At 37.5% G+C, this 19933-nt stretch overlaps 2 protein-coding genes across 2 annotated transcripts; both read right to left on the bottom strand.

Moving 5' to 3' along the window:
* Positions 1-11583: 11583 nt before the first annotated feature.
* On the bottom strand, positions 11584-12186 carry LOC104220569 (uncharacterized). The gene has a single exon (XM_009771463.2). The coding sequence runs from the start codon at positions 12184-12186 to the stop codon at positions 11584-11586; it is 603 nt and encodes a 200-aa protein (XP_009769765.2).
* A 144-nt stretch (positions 12187-12330) lies between these two features.
* Positions 12331-18371, bottom strand: LOC138885204 (uncharacterized). Its single transcript, XM_070166114.1, has 2 exons — positions 17888-18371; positions 12331-13085 (listed from the first exon to the last, which is right to left on the bottom strand). Exons 1-2 carry the CDS (start codon positions 18369-18371, stop codon positions 12331-12333), a joined length of 1239 nt encoding a protein of 412 aa, XP_070022215.1.
* Positions 18372-19933: the final 1562 nt, after the last annotated feature.

Here is a 19933-nt window from a genome sequence, read left to right on the forward strand (position 1 = left end):
CTTGGAATTCCATTGTGAATTCAACTGGCCCTATAGTTAGTTCCAACACTATGTCGCCAAATGAATCTCTGCTTCCACCGTCAAATCCTCGTACGCAGATACTATTCTTTTGGATCCTCTCCTCTTTAATTTTTAATTTGTTTAAAGTGGAGAGAGGGCATATGTTTGCACTGGACCCATTGTCAACCAATACCCGGGTTACTACGGAGTTTTCACATTTCACGGTGAGGTAAAGAGCTCTGTTGTGCTCGGTACCTTCCACAGGTAATTCATCATCAGCAAATGTAATTCTGTTTGTCTCAAAGATTCTGTTGGCTATTTTGCCCAAATGATTTACAGAGATCTTTTCAGGAACATGAGCTTCATTCAGGATTTTCATCAACGCCAGACGGTGTTCCTCTGAATGGATCAGTAATGACAACAATGAAATTTGAGCGGGGGTCTTTCTTTAATTGATCCACAACAGAATAATCATGGAGCTTCATTTTTCTTAAAAACTCTTCCGCCTCTTCTTCCGTCACAGCTTTCTTTGTTGGCATTGGATTGTTTTTAGTTTTTCTCAGCTCTTCGGGAGTAAAACATCTTCCCGAACGAGTCAAGCCTTGTACCTCACACACTTCTTCCTTGATTTCTTTGCCCTTGTACATTACGGTCACCCGTTCATAGTTCCATGGGATGGCTTTGTTGTTGATGATTGGCAGCTGGATTACAGGTGCAATAATAACCCGATCTGTACGTGCTCCTTCCACGAATACAACGGGTTTGTTAGCAACCCCTGGTACTATCACCTTCGGCCTCTCTTGTTTTGTGGCAACTTTGTTTGATGATCCCTCATCGACTATCATAGACGGTTCACCACCATTCTTGTTATGCTTAGACACCGGCTTCTCCTCCATTAACTGCTTATCTGGCTTGGTTTCATGAGACTTGATCATCATGACAGTTTGTGACGGCTTCTTTGTCTCCCCATCAGCTTGTATGATTTCTATCATATTAGCCTCTTGATGGGCTGGCATTGGATTTCTATTGATATTTGGAGCTTCGGGGGTTTGAACCTCGATTTTATTAGTATCAATCAGCTCTTGTATTGCATTTTTCAAATGCCAACATTTCTCCGTATCATGGCCTGGTGCACCGGAGCAATATTCACAGCTAATGGTGTAATCCAGATTCTTTGGTGGAGGATTGGGTAGCTTGGATTGTATTGGTCTCAACATGTCTAACTGTCTCAGCCTGTGGAACAGACTAGTGTAAGACTCTCCCAATGGAGTGTAAGTTTTCTTTTTCTGTTCCCTTTCTCCCCTGAATGCTGGCCTAGGCCTGAAACCTGGTCCGGGATAAGCTCGGGGGTAGGTATTTGGTGTGACAGGAGCACGCCAATTGGTGTGAACAGGTGGCTGATTGTATGCTTGAGCGTGGTTAATGGCGAAATGAGGCTCTGAAGGGTGATAGTAATGTTGGGATGAATCATGGTGGTAAGCTGATTGGCGAGGTCGTTGCTGATTATAGTAAAGCGGTGAACCCCTGGGTCCCGGCCAAATTCCTGAATCAACTACGGTTGCTTCCTCCCTTTTCTTTCTTCCGATTCCTCCTACCCCGCCTTGAATAGCTTGAGTAGTTGCCTTAATTGCTGAATAGCTCATAATTTTATTTGTCTTGAGGCCTTCTTCCACCATACCTCCCATCTTCACTACCTCGTTGAATGATTTTCCAACCGCTGAAACCAAGTGGGCGTAGTAAGTTGGTTCCAAGGCTTGGAGGAAGTAGTCTACCATTTCGCTCTCCTTCATAGGAGGATCCACTCTTGCTGCCTGTTCTCTCCACCGAAAACCATACTCTCTGAAACTTTCATTGTGTTTCTTCTCAAATTTGGTCAAAGATAATCGATCTGGGATGATCTCCAGATTGTATTGGAAATGGTATGCGAATGCCTGTGCCAGGTCATCCCAGGTGTACCATCTTCCATGGTCTTGGCGTGTATACCACTCCAAAGCTGATCCGCTTAGACTTTGACTGAAGTAAGCCATCAATAATTCATCCTTTCCCCCAGCTCCTCGCATCTTGCTACAGAAACCCCTTAAGTGGGCTACTGGGTCGCCGTGCCCGCTGTATAGGTCAAATTTGGGCATCTTGAAGCCAAATGGCAATTGTACATTAGGGAATAAGCATAAATCTTTGTAGGCTACACTGACTTGCCCACCTAATCCTCGCATGTCTCGGAACGACTGTTCTAGACTTTTGACCTTCCTGAACATCTCTTCTTGTTCAGCATTTTTGGCTGGCTTGTCAATTTCGGTTGGGAGATCAAACCGAGGAGCAGGTGAATTGATTTCGGAGGCTTTGAAGGTGGGCTCCGGGGGTAATATTGGTTGTCTTGGGCCTGAAATGTAGGATCACTAAGCGATTTGTGAAATGTAGCAGGGGGAGGTGCTACAAAAACAGGAGTCATAGGTGGAGGAAGGTACGAAACTGGTTTTGGAGGTGGAGACTGTGGTGTCTGAGAGGTAGTGCCTCGGTAGTGCTGATAAATGGGGAAACTTGGGGATAATTCAGTGGTGATATTATCCTGAGTTTGGATCATTGATGGAGCAGGGTTATTTGGGTAAGATGGGGGTAACTGTCCTGTAGACCAAGCTTGGTACATTTCAGCCATTTGCTGCTTGAGCTTAAGCATTTCTTCTTTCATTTTCCCGACATCCATCTCTTCTATCTCCATACCTGTGTCAACATCTGGGATAGACATACTTTCGGGTATTGGTCCTTTTGATCTTGTATGATAGTGATAGTATGCCAGTATACTCTTTAGAGAAACTAACTGGTTGAATTCTGAAAATGGACAAACTTGTTAGTTTTGAGAGTTTAACACATATATAATCACACGTTGAGATGCAATGCTCCTAGACAAATAATCCCTTTCTATTATGCATTCGCTCGGTTGCTTGTATCGTCCCAGCTTTATTGAAATTGAAAAATTGTCATTCGCTTTTATTTACTATAGATATCTTTATCGTGGTGGTCGACTCTTAGAGATTGCCTATGTATTATGTCAAACATGAATCAGACCTTGCGTAGTTCGGACCAAAGTCAATCATGTTTATTTATTACACAAAGATGGAATTACATTCGAAAACTTTAAGAAAATAGCTTGAAACACACACACTTAAATCAGAATAAAAGATACAATTCATAACATCTCACAAAATGCCCCACTTTCCACTTTTGTTCTCTAATATTGGATTATCTGCTCAATGTGGGGCTTGACCTGGATGGCCTCCCAGCGTACGATACATCCTTTCCAACTCCATTGCTAGATGACGAGCAAAAGTGGGCGCATGCTCTGTAAACCTTTCATAATCCATTCCTTGGCAGTTTACATAACTTTGAGATGTGAAGACTGCCAAGTCGTGGATTTGTGCCCTGAAACCTTGGAGACGTTGGTCTTGGTCTTGCAATTGCTGCTGACGAGTGGTGGCTATGTCTCTGACACGGTTTTCACGATCTAAAGCTGATTCTAATAGAGCTCGGAGTCTGGCCTGCTCTAATCTTGCTTGCGATCTTTCCCTGTCGAGGTCTGCTTGTTGGTATTCTCTGTTGCATCTTCTTGCCTCTTCTAGTTGTGCACGAAGCTGGTCTTCTGATCGCATCCAATAGTCTTTTTCCTTCTTGAATTGAGCCTTGTCTTTTTCGGATTGCCTATCTTGGCGTTCCTTGTTAGATCTGGCTTCTTCGTTTAATTGTTGGATCCTTTCTTTTGCTTTGCTCAATGCCCTTTCGTTTTCCGCAAGAATGGAATCATAATCTTGCATTTTTTCGAAGAGATTGGCGATGATTTTTTGATCCTTCCAGCTTCTCTTTGGCGTTTCAGAGACTCTTTTCATTTTTTGGAATCGAGCATGAAGATTTTCATTCTCACAAGCTAGATTCTTTTTCTCGCCTTTGGCTTCTTGTTCTTGCAAATATTTCTCCAAACTGAGGCTTCTTAGATTTTCTTTTAGGGCATGGATAGTGGCTTTGTACCCTTTTTCTTTTTTTCCCCAGATTAACCGCTCTTGGATTTTATCATTGAAGTTTTGAACATGGGGTCTTTTTGTCGGCCTTTTTAGCTCAGGTTCTGGTGCATCATCCACGCGAGACCGCTTTTCGAACCACCTCGCATATCCAGGATTTATCTCACCCTTGGTAGTGTCTAGGACTTGAGTATCACTTTTCAAGTATCGGCACCCATTCCACATTTGCTGAAGTAAAGCTTCGGGAATAGTGGCTTCTGGGTGTAATTCGATTACTTGCATACTCAAATCTTCCTCATCAGGAACTATTTGATATCTCCCTAGTTGCCTTAGGACTCTTAGTGGTGCATACGGCTGAATGCTTCTCAATCCCAATAGTAGTAGATAACTATTTGAGGTTGACATATGTATTACTTCTCTCATCGGGAGCCATCCCAGAGTCCATTCAATTTGATTTGCCGTTAAAGCCTTTAGATGAGATACCCATGCTTCTATCCCTTCTGGAGCTTGATAATTTTTTGTTCTTTCCTCATAGCTCTCGATGCAATTAGCTTTGTTCGACCCATACTGTATGATCTTGGGTTGTTGTTGGAGATGTTCAATCACCCACATTTGCAACAAAATTTTGCATCCTTCGAAAACTTTCGCTCCTGATTTGCATAAAGTCAAAGCCCGATAAATATCTGATAGAATGATGGGGACAAGGGTGTGATTTTCTTTAGTGGTGAGGATTTGCACAACTTTTGCGGTGCGAATATCAATTGTTCGCTCTTTATTTGGGAAGACCATGACTCCTAGAAAAGCCACCATGAAAGCAAATCGACGGTGCATCTGCCAAGTGTCTTTGTTTTGCTTATTAGTAAGGCCTTTCTCATGAATTTCGAACCCATCTGACTTTCCAAACCTGGAATACAAAAAATTGAAGGAACAACATCCATTGATGACATTGCTTTTCCTGATTTGACTGCTGATGTTCAGAAGACCGAAGAATCGATGTATTGAAGGAGCCTTTGTGAATATCAAGCTTTGATTTCTTAAACTTCCGTCAAAACCAACATAGCCAGCTATCTCCTCTAATGTAGGAGTAAGCTCAAAGTCAGAGAAACGAAAAACATTGTGAACAGGATCCCAGAAAGTTACTAATGCCGTAATCAGATCATCCCGAGGCTCAACTTTCATAATGTCTGTGAGATTTCCCAAATGCTTGACGACCCATTTTTGACCGTCTTCGCCTAAATCATACCACCACATTTGAAGCTGACATAGAAATTCCTCCGTATTTGTGGATGAGGGGCTTTGTGTAGTGCTCATTTTGTATCTGAAATTTAATTTTAATAAAGTCAAAATTTATACTAAAAATTATTTTCGAAATTTTTTCTTTTATTTATTAAAAAAAAATTTAAAACTATATTTTTTCGAAATTTTTAAAGCAACCCTTTTTATTCCTTTCTCCTTATCAAGATTTTATTTAAGCTGGTCAACAAGCATGTTCGAGGCGAATGAATGCACAAATAACAAGTAGGATGCATCATGATGGTCTTTTAATTTTGGGTTCACCTGTCCTAGACAGACCCAACCCCTGTGTTGAGTCTCCAAGGCCAAATGCATATGATGCAAATATTCGTTCCTACTAGGGATCCGGTACATGGCTGAGTTATTCTAAGTGTAAAACCTTAGGTTGATTGTTCTAAACCTGGCTTACCCAAACGGACAGTTTGAGCCGAAGCGGGGGCAACGTACCGGGAGCACGAAAGTCTGCCCGGCCTAGTTACTTGTCCCAACTCCGTCTTATTTGGTATGACTTTAACAGAAAGGTGGGTCACGCGCACGTGTACACCATAAATTCAGAAGACTCAGAAAGAAGGGGGTTTCGTAGCAGTTGTATATATTCACAATTCAAATAATATTAAAGCGGTAAAAAAAACATTTAGCATATTAGCATATAAACAGTTGAAAATTATATAGTAAGTAAAGCCAATAAAAACAGATATTTTAAGCTCGAATTCTTTAAACCCTGAACCAATGGTTCTGGGTTCGTTCCCCAGCAGAGTCGCCAGAGCTGTCGCACCTCCTTTTTCCCGCGCCCGCGGGGCGCGTGGGGAGTTTTCTCCAATTAAAGGACAGTCGAAACGGGATTTGTTTATTTGTTTCAGAGTCGCCACCTGGGAATTTTGAGGCGTCCCAAGTCACCAATTATAATCCCTGAATCGAGGAGAATATGACTCTGTTTATTTTTCTGCGAACCAGAAATCCTGAGTAAGGAATTCTGTTAATCCGGAAGAAGGTGTTAGGCATTTCCGAATTCCGTGGTTCTAGCACGGTCGCTTAACTGTTTTTATTATTGGCTTAATCATCTTGATTTTATTAAATATTGATGTTATCTGATTTTACTACCGCTTATACTTATTGTGATTGAGAAACCTTCTTTGAATCGAATTACGCGTACGTATATTCGTGTTATAAATTAAAAAGATGCGGAATTGTGTCACGCGCACGTGTACACAATTACTTTTGACAATATATTTATTAAGCACATTTTTTCGAGATTGCGTTGAATCAAGAATAATTATTTCTTGAATAATGAACCGTACATATCGGATTTTTATGAAATTGATTTAACGCCTTTAGAAAAATCCTTTTATTAAATATTCGCTCGAAATTGCGCGTACGCATAATCCGAAATTTTGCTTTTAAAAGTATAATCAGGGTACGCGAACGTATCCCTAATTGCGCAACATATTTGTAATGATATTATGGAATTTCCAAAAAAAAATGTTTGTTATATCACGAGAAATCTCGTTTTAAGATATTCTTTAATTTTTGGAAAATAAACCACAATTTATTAAATATTGACCATTGATTATAATTTCCGAATATAAATCATATTCATTCCAATTATTCAAAGTCAAAGGACAGAATAAAAATATGATTAATACTAACTTTAAAACAACTGTGACATATATATATATATGCCAAAGAATAAATTGCATATGAAACCGAAAATAAATGATTCATAAAGGAAGGAAATATTTTCCGGGAATTTTCATGATTACTTAATGCAAATTCTATTTTTAATTACCATTGATTTAAAATGTTGCCATTTGTGTATATACAACTCAACTTATTCTCACATACTCGTTTTAATCTTAATAGATGAAATTAACTTACTTAGTTATGCCTATGATTGAGTTAGGATAGATATAGATATAATCAAACCAATTTGATTCTCAATCTATGTGAATTATTACTAACTATTAATTTTCGCATTGTATAAGTTCCTAAGCCTTTTATTACTAAGAAAGAGAATAAGTCTTGTTGACTTAATAAAATGAATATTGCATACAATATTATTTACTATATTTGACACTTTTGAACATACGGATTATACTAATACATCTTTCAACTATAAATTATGAACACCACCAATATTATGCCAAAAGATGGCAAATTGCAGCTAATCATCATATAGCTTTAAACAACAACTAATTAACTAACAAGATAAACTTATAGCATATTTTCTTTGATAATGCTATATTATGCTATACCTATCTAACAACACCATGAAGTGTAAATAAAACCAACTTTCTACCATGCTTCTTATTTACATAACTCATAGATAACTTAAACTAATGAAGTTTGACATGGATAACATTATTACAAAGTTTTATATGAATTTCAAAATAAGACAATTTAACTCATGGCTATCAAATTGAGTTCACTACTAATTAATCAACATAAAAAATGAAAATAATGAACTTGGACAATTGGAAATAGCATTTCAATTCAAACTTCATTGATGGGTCATGCTGAAATCTCTTTCCAACTTAAAATTTAAAAGACATATACCTGAAAATGGAGGTAGAAGAAGTAAGTTTCAGCAGTTACAGCAGTAACAAATTCAGTAGAATATACTGATAACACAGTAAATCTGAACAGGAATAGGATTCGAAGAGCCCAGATGCACAGTAAAGTACTTTTAAGAAACACTTCGGATTTTAACTGAACAGTGGAATCACATAAAGTTGAACAGATTCAACAAAAGAACAACATTTCAGATTTCAGTTTTTACTTCAGTTTCAAATTCAGTTTGTTTCTGATTTTCTGTTTCTGCTGATGTATCTGTACGTGAGTGTGTATGTGAGTGTCCTATTTTCTGTTTCCTTCCTTTAAAATCTCAGCCCTCAAAATCTCTTAAAAATTCTCTCTTAAAAATTCTCTCTCTGTTAAAAAAAGCTTTCTGAAAATTCTATTTTTCTCTGAAAATTCTGTCCTCCTTAACTGTCTGTCCAGCTCCTGTATTTATACAGGGATGGTTGCACCCTTTTATCTTTTAAAAACAGAAAATCCTATCTAAAATCTGCTTTTAACTACTTTAAATCCCATTAAGTGAACTTTTCCCTGATTTCCAGCATTCCATTACCCTTTGTTTCCCATTATCCCATTAAATTATAGCCACTAACATTCCATTATAAACACACTATTATTATTACATTACCCTACTGTTTCATTCCTCAAATACCCCCTGAAAATCCCTTAATATTATTGTTATTACTGCCCCAGACCAAAATCCAGAATCTGTTACAAAACTGATTTTAAAATCTGTCCAGGCTTGGTTATCCTTCTGATTTTAACAGCTAAAACCAATTCTAAACAACTTCCTAACACAGTTGTATCTATGCAACATTTGTAAATTTGAATTCAAACTTAACATCTCAACAACATCACACAGAATCAGAACAATTCAGACTAAATCTGAAATATGTATGAATGCAGGGGCATGGTCAGTATACTGACTTTGCCTGAAACCAACTGCCCAAAATTAATACTCAAATGTTTGATAAACTTTCTGACTTATTAAACAAGAACCAACTAATTAGCAAGGTCTAACTAACTGATTACAACAACATGATAATAGTCAATCAAAACAGGTGATCAGGTTATTACAATGTATTATCATAACGGGGATTCATAATATAACCAATCGACGAACTTAATCGAGTCGATTACACACATTGTAAACAAACATAATCAACAGAAACATTTCACATTCGGATTAAGTAGATAGGTAGGAGACAGAAATGACAAAATTAATCAAAACAAAAATATGAAAAATTAAAAAGTTATTAAAACAGACAACAATACACGTAGAATAATACAAAAAGAAATAGAAAATACCTCTAAATCTTCAATTAAACTCGAACTCAACTTGGATTTGGACCTTTTTTGTTTGAAATCAAACTGACCTTAGTCGAAGTATTTTCCACTGAAAATACTTCGACTAAGGTCGATTAAACCTCAATCTTCATTTAATATGCACAGAATCCGGAAGTTTGGTATTTTTAGGGTTCTTAAAAACTCGATTTGGGATTTAACCATTTCTGGTCAGATTCGAGAAGAACCAAACATGACACAATGGTGAGGGTAGCCTAGGGGTTATTTGGTGTTAATTTGAAACGGATCTGAGTTCGTCCTTGTTTGGTCCGAATCTTCAAAAGAAGATTCGAGAAGCTCGGGACTGATTCGAGCCAAACAACCAACAGATCCATACTCAGGATGACTAGGGGAAGCTATGGTGTTAACTAGGTGTTGTTTGGTTTAGGTCTGAACTTGGCTCGAATCTTCAAATGAAGATTCGAGAACCTTCAGGAGGATTCGAGCCCAACGGCTAACATATTTGGATAGAGGAGGCTCAGGGGATTCTATGGTGTTATTTTGGTGACCGGCGGCGTTGATGCCGCCGGGTTTCAGGCGGTGGAATCCTAGGGCGGCTAGGGTTAGGAGTGGGGGTTTGGGGGACGATGATGAACAGTGTAGGAGGGGGGGGGTGTTCAGTTAGGGGCCGGGTAAGGCTTGGGGACTTATATAGGGGTGGTGTGGATTGATGTTATCCGTCCGATCAAGTAAGATGAAAGGCCAGGATTAATCCACTAATCCGAACGACGTCGTTTGGTCTAAGTTCAGGGTCGGCCTGTATCGGGTCCAAGGGTCGGGTTACAGGTTTCGGGTAAGGGTAGGAGATCTCGTCCGTTGATTGGATTTGATCGAACGGTCCATGCTGAACCGCGACTAAACGCTGTCGTATTGATTCTTTTCGGACTGGACCGGACCTGGGCTAAAAGGGGGTAATTTGGTTTGGGCTGTTGGGGTAATTAATTCACTTGGGCCTGGATTTTAATCCAGGTCCAATATTCTTTCACAATTACATATATTTTCTAATAAAAAAAAAAAAACCCTAATAAAAATTATAAAACAATTTTTTAACCTTACACCAAAAATATTAATTAATTCATAACAATTATTTAACACATAGTCAAAACATCAATCACACAATGAAACAATAAAATTAGAACAAACGCATATTTTTGTGATTTTATTTAAATTATCTCTTAAATGCATAATTAAATCCTATATGCATGCAATATGTATTTTATTTTATTTTTTGATTTATTTTTGGAGTAGTTTTCGTTAAAGCAAAAATCACGTGCTCACAATTCCCCTAAAGAGCGCAACAAATAGTTGTCCATGTGAGAATACATGTTGTTGTAAGTACAGTCCCACATTAGGTATTGTTTGTCCTTGTGCTTTATTTATTGTCATCGAAATGCATAGCCGTATTGGAAATTGTTTTCTGATGAATTTGAAAGGGTAACCTTCATTTTCTGGAGGCAAAAGTTGAATTCTGGGAATAAACACATGTTTAGAAGCATTTTCGCCCATCATTATTTCTGCATGAATGACGTTATTGTCAAAGCCTCTACATATAATTCTTGTACCATTACATAAGCCATTTGCCGGGTCCAAATTTCTTAATAACATGATCGGAGCATTTTTCTTTAAAACCAACCTATCAAACAACAAATAATATCTTTAAACATAACAAGCAGAAGTTCAGGTTATCATCTAAATGATTTTATAATACTCTTTCTTTTCTTTTCTTTTTTCTTTTTTAACTCCTTTAGCTGCTTTGCAAGCCACCAAGATAGTTAGAATTATTCATCCCTGATGTCCATTTTTCTGCTTGATTTTGAGTATAAAAAGGCGCACAAGGAAGACGACAGAGAAATAGACATACTTTATTACAGTAACGCAAAAATTACCGGGTCTAAGGATGAAGTATGTTACTTTGTCTTTATTTCCTTGACAGTTACGTAGAATGTAACAAACAGAATATTTTAGAAATTATAGAAAAATCAAAAAGAAAAAAAACACCATTCACACAAAAAAATAATTACCTGCAAACTCTAAAATATTCAAATAAATCTGCAATTGTAGATTGTAAAGATAAAGCTACTGTATGTAATAGTATATATTAATATAATTCCCAATTCTCAGAATGATCTTCTATTTTTTTGTCTATCCTGAATGTTACATTTGCTATAAGATTTGAATATTGACTTCAATAATAGAACTGAGTATTCTTAGAACTAAAAGGAACGCATGCAACTTTTGTGTAAAACTCTGAAGGGAAAATTGTATAAGATGAATTTGCATGAGTATACATAATAGGATTACGGTAAGTTTAATAAATTTATCTCAATTAAAAACATATCGAGAGATTCTTTTTATATTGTCAGATCTAGTACACAATGAATTCACAGAAAGATAGAGAATTGCAATTTGACACAAACCTGTGTGGTGGAAGGCCACTTGGTGTTAAAGTATTTAAGTACTCTTCCTGGTAGTAGTTGTTGGTATCATCCTCTGCGGAGTCAAAACTCAAAAAAGTTCTGCTTTCACCAGGAAATTTAGCAATTAACATCTCATTTAGTTGATCAACATACTCATTTCTGCTAGCCAAGATAGTCGTTTCTGTCATGTATTTTGCACAACTTGACATTTCATCTAGAGATGGAAATATTTCTCTTATTAAATTATCTTCACCAGTACTATCACCATCATGTTTGACGATCAATTTTTCTGGAAGAAGGACCATATCATCTCTTATTGTAGGTTCCTCTCCATTACCGATCCGTAGTAAGAAATCGCTGAATGTTGGATCTGCTCTTGCCCTCATATTTCTTATTAATTGAATCTTTTCCATTTTATTCCACAAATAAGATTTTACCAAGTTTGCATTTATTGTTTCAGCTCTGGTAGATTTTGGAACTACTGGTAGTACTTGACGAAAATCACCTCCGGAGACCATCACTTTTCCACCAAAGAGTTCATTAATATCCATTATATCTCTGAAGCTCCTATCAATGGTTTCAATCGTCTAACGATTGGCCATAGGTGTTTCATCCCAAATTATTAGCTTTGATTTTCTTATCAATTTAGCACCACCACTCTATTTTGACATATTTGTGATTGTTGTATCAGTTGTCTAAAGAGGGATGTCGAATCTAGAGTGAGTTGTACGACCTTCGGGTAAAATTGCAGCTGCTACACCACTTGTTGCCATTGCTAAAGCTATCATGCATCTTGATATGAGATTTGCAAGCAATGCACGATATAGGAATGTTTTTCCAGTTCCTCCAGGTCCATCCACAAAGAACAATCCCGCTCTGCCAGAGTCGACTCTCTCTAATATAGTCTTGAAAGCTTGTTCTTGTTCAGGATTTAGTTTTGATTGTGCATCAAAATCTTCGGACGATACATTTATAGACCTTTCTTCGATTATTTCTCTGCATTCCGATACATTACCATTATCCCTTCCATAATCAAGTTTAGGTAAGTCGTACTTGTCAATTTTCTTGCCCATGCTCTCTAAGAAATAATTGATGCTCTTCAATGTGCATTGGAGTTGAGCAACAGGAGAATTGTCATGTATTTTTCTAAAATCTTTTGACATATCTTCGTAATAGGTTTCCCAGAGCTTCCTAATGTCCGTTGGATTACAATGAACCAAAATTATTGCAAATAAATTTCTCAGCGCTGATGGCATTTTGAAGAGGACCGCTTCACGTAAGCATTCTGAAATACTGTTGTCTGATTCTAGTAAACCTCTTTCCTTTGCAGTTTCTTTGAATGTTTCACACTCTCTTCCATTAACAATTAGCAAGTCTTTAAACGATAAGGGTCCTCTGACGTGATTCAACAATAATCTCAAATAATACCTTTCGCCTTCTCTAGGATTAGCTGTAACATTGAGTAAAATTCTATATTAACTGTTAAGATTAATCATTATCATTTATCCAGATAAAATACAACAGGGTGCAGACTGTCAGTATAATGTAGCCAAGTCAATGAATGATGCCAAAATATATTCCTTCTTTACTTAAAAGAAGTGTCGTTATTTAAACATGTTGGATTCCGAATTCTTGTTGAAGCCTTAGAATATTCTTAGCTGATAAGAATTGAAATATGTTTATCAAGAAACGTATAACACCAGCTTCTAACTTTGCTGTAGACAAGTGCAAATAGTTTTTGATAATTTTGCATTATACACATTTGTATATATTTTTGTTTGCAGCACAAAAAATATTTTCCATTTAGTATCTTCATCACGTTAACTTCAACTCGGCCATATGCCAAAAATAGATTAGGCATTAGTTGATGTAACGATCTGGTCGGTCGTTTTGAACTTTCGCACTTTGATCGCCAGTTCTCGGGCATGACTTGCCCCGTGTAACATATTATGACTGATGTAGATCGTTAGTTTTGGTTTTCAGGAAAAATCAGAATGAATTTGAAGGAACATTCTCAGTTGAAAGCTTTGAATTTGAAAGGTTTGACCAAGAGTTGACTTGTTTGTATATGATCTCGGATTGGAATTTTTATGATTTGGTTAGCTCCGTTAGGTGATTTATGACTTAGGAGCGCGATCGGAATGCATTTTGGAAGTCTGTGGAAGGATTTGGCTCGAATTGGCAAAGTTAGTATTTTGGCGAATTCCGGTTGATATGGGAGATTTTGATCCGAGGGTCGGAATAGAATTCCGAGAGTTGTTGTAGCTTTGTTATGTCATTAGTGATGTGTGTCAAATATTTCAGGTTATTCGGACATCATTTGGTCGGGTTTTTGATCGAAAGTGTATTTCGGAAGTTTTTGGAAACTTAGGCTTGAATTCGATGAGTTTTGGGTAATTTGATGTTTTTTGAGGTGTTTTGATGATTGGAACAGGTTTGAATGATGTTATGAATTATGTTGGCATGTTTGGTCGGGGTCCCATGAGGCTCGGATAAGTTTTGGAAGAGTTTTTGGAAGATTTTGCCGTTTTGAGCATAAGCATGTAATGATCTAAAGGTCCATTTTTAGTTACAGAGATCGAAATTTGATTTCGAGACTTCCGGAATTTTGATAATGAATTATAGGAGTGATATGAAAATTTTGGTCTAATTTCATCAAGTCGCGATTGGGTTTTTCACCCGAATCATATGTTAATTGTTTAACGAGTAAAATGGGTATCGCACTAAGCAAACGAGCTCCGAATTGAGTTTCAATTGAAGGACTATGTTTATATCATTATTTATGACTCATAGGAACAAGAATCATTAAATTCCGAGGTCCTTGGCCCGAGAAATAAATTTTTGAGTAAAATTATTTTCTGAAAATATTTAAGGAAAATGGAAATAAAATTTGATTAGAAAGTGATGATATCGGGTCCGTATTTTGGTTCCGGCACTCGGTACAGGTCTTATATATAGTTTAGGCACTTTCTGTAAAGTTTGGTTGAAAACGGGCGTCGTTTGACGTGTTTCGGACTCAAGATGGAAAATTTGATGTTTTATGAAATTTGAAAGAATTCTTGGATTTTAAAGCTTAATTCACGGTATATGACGTTATTTTGGCGATTTGATCGCACGGTTAAGCTCGTAGGATATTGTTGAGTTAGTGTATGTGTTTGTTTAGGAGCCCTGAGGGCTCGTGAGTGTTTCGGAGGTGTCTCAGAGTGATTTCGGACTTAGGAAAAATTGCAGAAAATTACAAAAACAGTACCGTGAACAGTACCCAGTGAACAGTACCGTGAACAGTACCCCGTAAATAGTACCCCATGAACAGTACCGTGTACAGTGAACAGTGAACAATACTCAATGAACAGTAAAAATGTATGCACAGTAAAAACGTATGGACAGTACCCCGAAAATTTCTGGACAGTGTGTAATTCGGGCAGTCCGAGAGTTTTCTCATTTTTTTGAGCTATGGAGCTCGGATTGAAGCGATTTTTGAAGCGATTTTCACCATATGAATTGGAGTAAGTATTCTATATCCAAAAGTGATTATATTTAATGATTTCATGGTTATTTTCATCATGAATTAGTGAATCAAATGGAAGAAATTGGAGAAAATTGTAAACCTTTCAAAAACGAAAATTCTAGATTTGGAGACCGAATTGTTGTCGGATTTTGGTAAAATTTGTATGGTTGGACTCGTAATTGGATGGGGTTTCATATTTTGTAACTTTTACCGGGTTCCGAGATGTGGGCCCCACGGGCGAATTTTGAGTGTGATTTCAGATTTTTGATGGAAAATGTAGAATTCCAAATGGAATTAATTCCTATAATTTTTATTAACTGAATTGAATCATTATGGCTAGATTCGAGGCATTCAGAGGTCAATTCAAGGGGCAAAGGCATCGCGAGCTAGAGAATTAGCCGGTTCGAGGTGAGTAATGATTGTAAATGATGTCCTGAGGGTTTGAAACCCCGGATTGCACATTGTAGTGCTATATTGAGGTGAGACACGTGCTGGATGATGAGTGCGAGGTCCTTTACTACTGGGGATTGTGACTTGGTCCATCCCGTATTGATGATTTTACTGCATATTTGATTGAAACTGATTTGTTATCATCATGATTTGGGCTGATTGCCGTATCTGGGCTTCGTGCTAATTATTTGAACCCTTCGGGGATTTTTATCACTATTTCCTCACTGTTTTGACTTATATTTAAACTCAGTCCTGTTGATGATTATTGTTTTACAAACTCAACCACTTTTATATAGATTTGAAACTCAAATGATATTTCTAAATGACATTTTGGGCTGAGAACTACTGTTTTACAAATGCCCAAGGGGCTTGTGGTGATTTTCGGACTGAGTGAGGCTGAGGGCCATATATGAGGATATGCTGAGTGATATAAGGCCGAGGGCCTGAGTTACTATTTATGCCACGCGGTGGCTTGAGTGATGTGAGGCCGAGTGATATGAGGCCGAGGGCCTGAGATACTTTATATGTCATGCGGTGGCTTGAGTGATGTGAGGATATGCTGAGTGATGATGCCACGAGGTGGCTTGATATAGCGCTTGGGCCGTAAGGGGCCTCTCCGGAGTCTGCACACCCACAGTGAGCGCGGGTACCCATTGTTTTGAGTGATTAATACTATGCCCGAGGGGCTGATATGAGTGATTGTGAGGTAGCCCGAGGGGCTGATACTATTATGATATTGAGCCCGAGGGGCTGTTACTGTTCTGATATTGAGCCCGAGGGGCTGGCACTGTTCTGATATTGAGCCCGAGGGGCTGGTTCTGTTGATATTATGCCCGAGGGGCGGTTTGTTGTACATGTTTTGCCCGATGGGCTGTTTACATTTCTATCATTTTTGTTACTCACTTGTAACTACTTGCTTTACTTGTTGGAAAAAAAGAAGAAGGGATTTTCACTTGATTTCTCACTGCTTTACCGTTTAAAGTGATTTTTCTGCTTCAGTATGGAATACTTTGTGTTTTTGCGTGATTTCTTGCCTTCAGTCTTTATTTATTATTATTACTCACTGAGTCGGAGTACTCACATTACTCCCTGCACCTTGTGTGCAGATTCAGGTATGTTTTGGCTGATCGGAGGCAGAGTCATCAGGGTTTAGCAAGGTAGTTGCTGGCGTTCGCAACACTACTTTTCTCTCTCCTCATTTCATTAGTCTGTATTTGTACACTCCAGGCTTTCAGTTGTATTTATACCCTAGTAGATGCTCATGACTTATGATATCCCGGTTAGGGCTGTGTCGGGTTGTGCTTCCGTTAATAATATCATTAAATCATATTTAAACTGTTTATTAATGTTTAACTATTTTTGAAAAGGCGATATGGGTTTGTTGGCTGGCCTTGTCTTCACGAGAGACGACATCACGACCGGAGCGGGGGTTTGGGTCGTGATAGTTGAAGTCATTGTGTCCTATTTTATTTCAATCAATCGTGTAACGAAGCTAATGGATTCAGCTCTAAGAAATAATGATGAACTCTTATAGACTGCTATATAGCCATATTGCAGTAAAAGGAATAGGACCCCCGAAAAAAACTATCTAGATCTACTGATTCTTGTTCTTATTGATTAGAACTTTAAGTAATGGCCCTATTCTATTTTGCATAAATTGTTCCAAAGGACTCGCATTTGTTTCCGGACTATAAATCACAGCTTCATTATACTTTTGACTATTTTTCCGCTAGCGTCAGCCTATCATTACCCTCCTCCTTTATTTGGGTTTAGGATTGGCTACATTCTGAAACTCACATTTATGTTGTGAATTTTCTACCCCTGACTTCTGTTTTTTGATATTCTATATCAGATCCTAGACTGCGTATTATTTGGTTGATGCCTTAATTGTTTTAATTTATCAAACAGAAAGTGTCCAATCCTACAAGACTAATATTGTTTCAAATTATTAATTTCATCAAGATTTATCTGAAAGAGAATAGATAGATCATCTTACCAGTAGCAATTCGACCAATAACTGATCTTGTTTTTCTTTTTGTCCATATCTTTCCCTGTGAGTTCCACACATAATACTCTGGAAATTCTTTATATAGGTATTGTCGTGCTTTAGTATCCCTCGAGCATGTCCGAAAATACTCCGTGAGCATGGTTAGCATCGTATATTCTCACGCAATCACATTTTGCAAATTTTGCTTGCTCCAATAGCACACTGTGTATTGACATTTCACAGAAACTTGTATAGTTATTTATTTCATCAAAAGTTTTAATTAACCTTGTTAGAGATAAATATTTACCTGTTTGTCTATCCGGGAGATGTAGTTGAAGGGTAATGACAGGAGGTTGCATTTCACTGAGATTAAATTCATAAATTCTCCATAGTGCTTCTGGCAGAGACACCCAACGTGTGTTTTGAAAAATTTGGATTTCATCAACTACTTTTTCGCCATCATCTGATTCAATATAAACAGCACACCTATCATGCCCTTTATATATATACTTATAGAGATACTTGATTGCTTTCACTCCAGAGCAAGACTCCACATTAATATGACAATTGTATCTAGTTAGTAAGTAAGGATTATATGGCACAACCCACTGATTATTCATTCTCATGCCACGGACATTTACGATCTTTCCATCATTTCTTCTCTTATAAATAGGGTATCCATCCTTTCCTTGTATTGATTTATTACTAAATGGCCTAGGATAGTGATTCTTGTACTGACCATCCTTCATGCATGAATTTGTTGGACGATGTTTTCCACATGGACCATGCATCATATGCTTGACAACCAAGTCATGCAAGAGTGGATATTCTTCTTCATCAGGAAGTTCCGCAGAAATAAACTTGTCATATTGGTCTGCTGATGTTATTTTGTACCCTTGTTCAAGTATTATCAAAAGGTGTATGTGTGGTAGACCTCTTTTTTTGGAATTCAACCACGAAGACATGTGCCGCAACAGGACCAAATATTTTTTTCTTGAAAATCTGATCCTTTAAATCCTGTAATTTTGCCCTAAAAACTCTAGTCACTAAGTCTGGTCTATCTTGTTCAAGTTGTCCTTCGCATAGATTTTCCTGGATCTCCGCCCAATCAGGATTACATGTCATTGTGATAAATAAATCTGGTTTTCCAAAATGTTGAACCAAAGCCATTGCATCCATATACCTACGACGCATATCTCTAGGGCCTCCGATGAATGGTGCCGACAATATTACTCTTTGGCCAACTTTATCTCCTCTATATTCTCCAGCCATGATACTATCAACTATACCTTGCAATATTTCCCTTCTAAGTAGTGCTTGCTCTAATCTAAAGAATTCAAGTCTTGTTGTTTCTAACTTTATGTACATGTCAACCACAAATTGCTGCAATAACCGTCCGCACAATAGTAGTATTGTCTTTTCTCCTTTGCGTATTTGAAATTTGTAGCAATAATACTCTCTACAAGACACGCATGATTTAGATTCACGACGTACCTCTACAAAAATAAGTCGTATCTGTTAGTGTAGTTAATATTCAAATAAGAAAACTAAAGTGATACATAATTTAATTGCAATATTTTACCTTGCTCCTCTTTGTGAAACACCTCATTAGCGGACGTGTATGTTGGGACATTCTGGTTTACATTGGCAACTTCAGATGTACTTGCACCTCCTTTTGATTTATATTTGTGTATTCCTTGGTGCCGGCCAACCTCTCCATTTGGAAAAAGCAGAGGATATTGGAGTGGGTCATAGCAACCATAATAATGTTTGACTCTATGTTTGTTGCTGGAATGCTCATGAACAATAATCTCTCTATCGAATGGTACATTTGGATTGTTTCTATCTATCCAAATTGCAGCAATTTGATCTACTGATGGTTTGTTGTAGACACGTTGATCCAGTGTAGCATTGGCAGCAATTCGAATTTGTAATTTTTGGAAGCTTGAATGATCCTTTAGCTGGAAAAAGAATTGTGCATAAGGATTCCCATCCATTAGCTGCCTAATTTTTGTCACAACTTCCTCAGATAAGTTGGCTTCTTGCAATTTTGAAATCCGATTGCATAATTCATTGTCCGTGTCAAAAAATATAATTGAAAATAACATGGATTATCCTCACATGGAAGCAATGATGGAAGATCGTGATAAATTTGACCTTGTGCCTTAAAGGTGTAAACTCCTTTTCTTGAAGATGCAAGTTCTTTGTCAAGTCTAACAACAAAAGACGTAAATGCAAATATACTATTATATGCTCTAATGTTTCGACGGAACTCTTTTGCTTCATCTGACTCGTCAACAAGTAACTCGTATAATTGTATTGGAACTTCAGTATTTACCAGTCTTACTGTCAC

This window comes from Nicotiana sylvestris, chromosome 2, assembly GCF_000393655.2.
Source record: "Nicotiana sylvestris chromosome 2, ASM39365v2, whole genome shotgun sequence".
Taxonomy (NCBI): domain Eukaryota; kingdom Viridiplantae; phylum Streptophyta; class Magnoliopsida; order Solanales; family Solanaceae; genus Nicotiana; species Nicotiana sylvestris.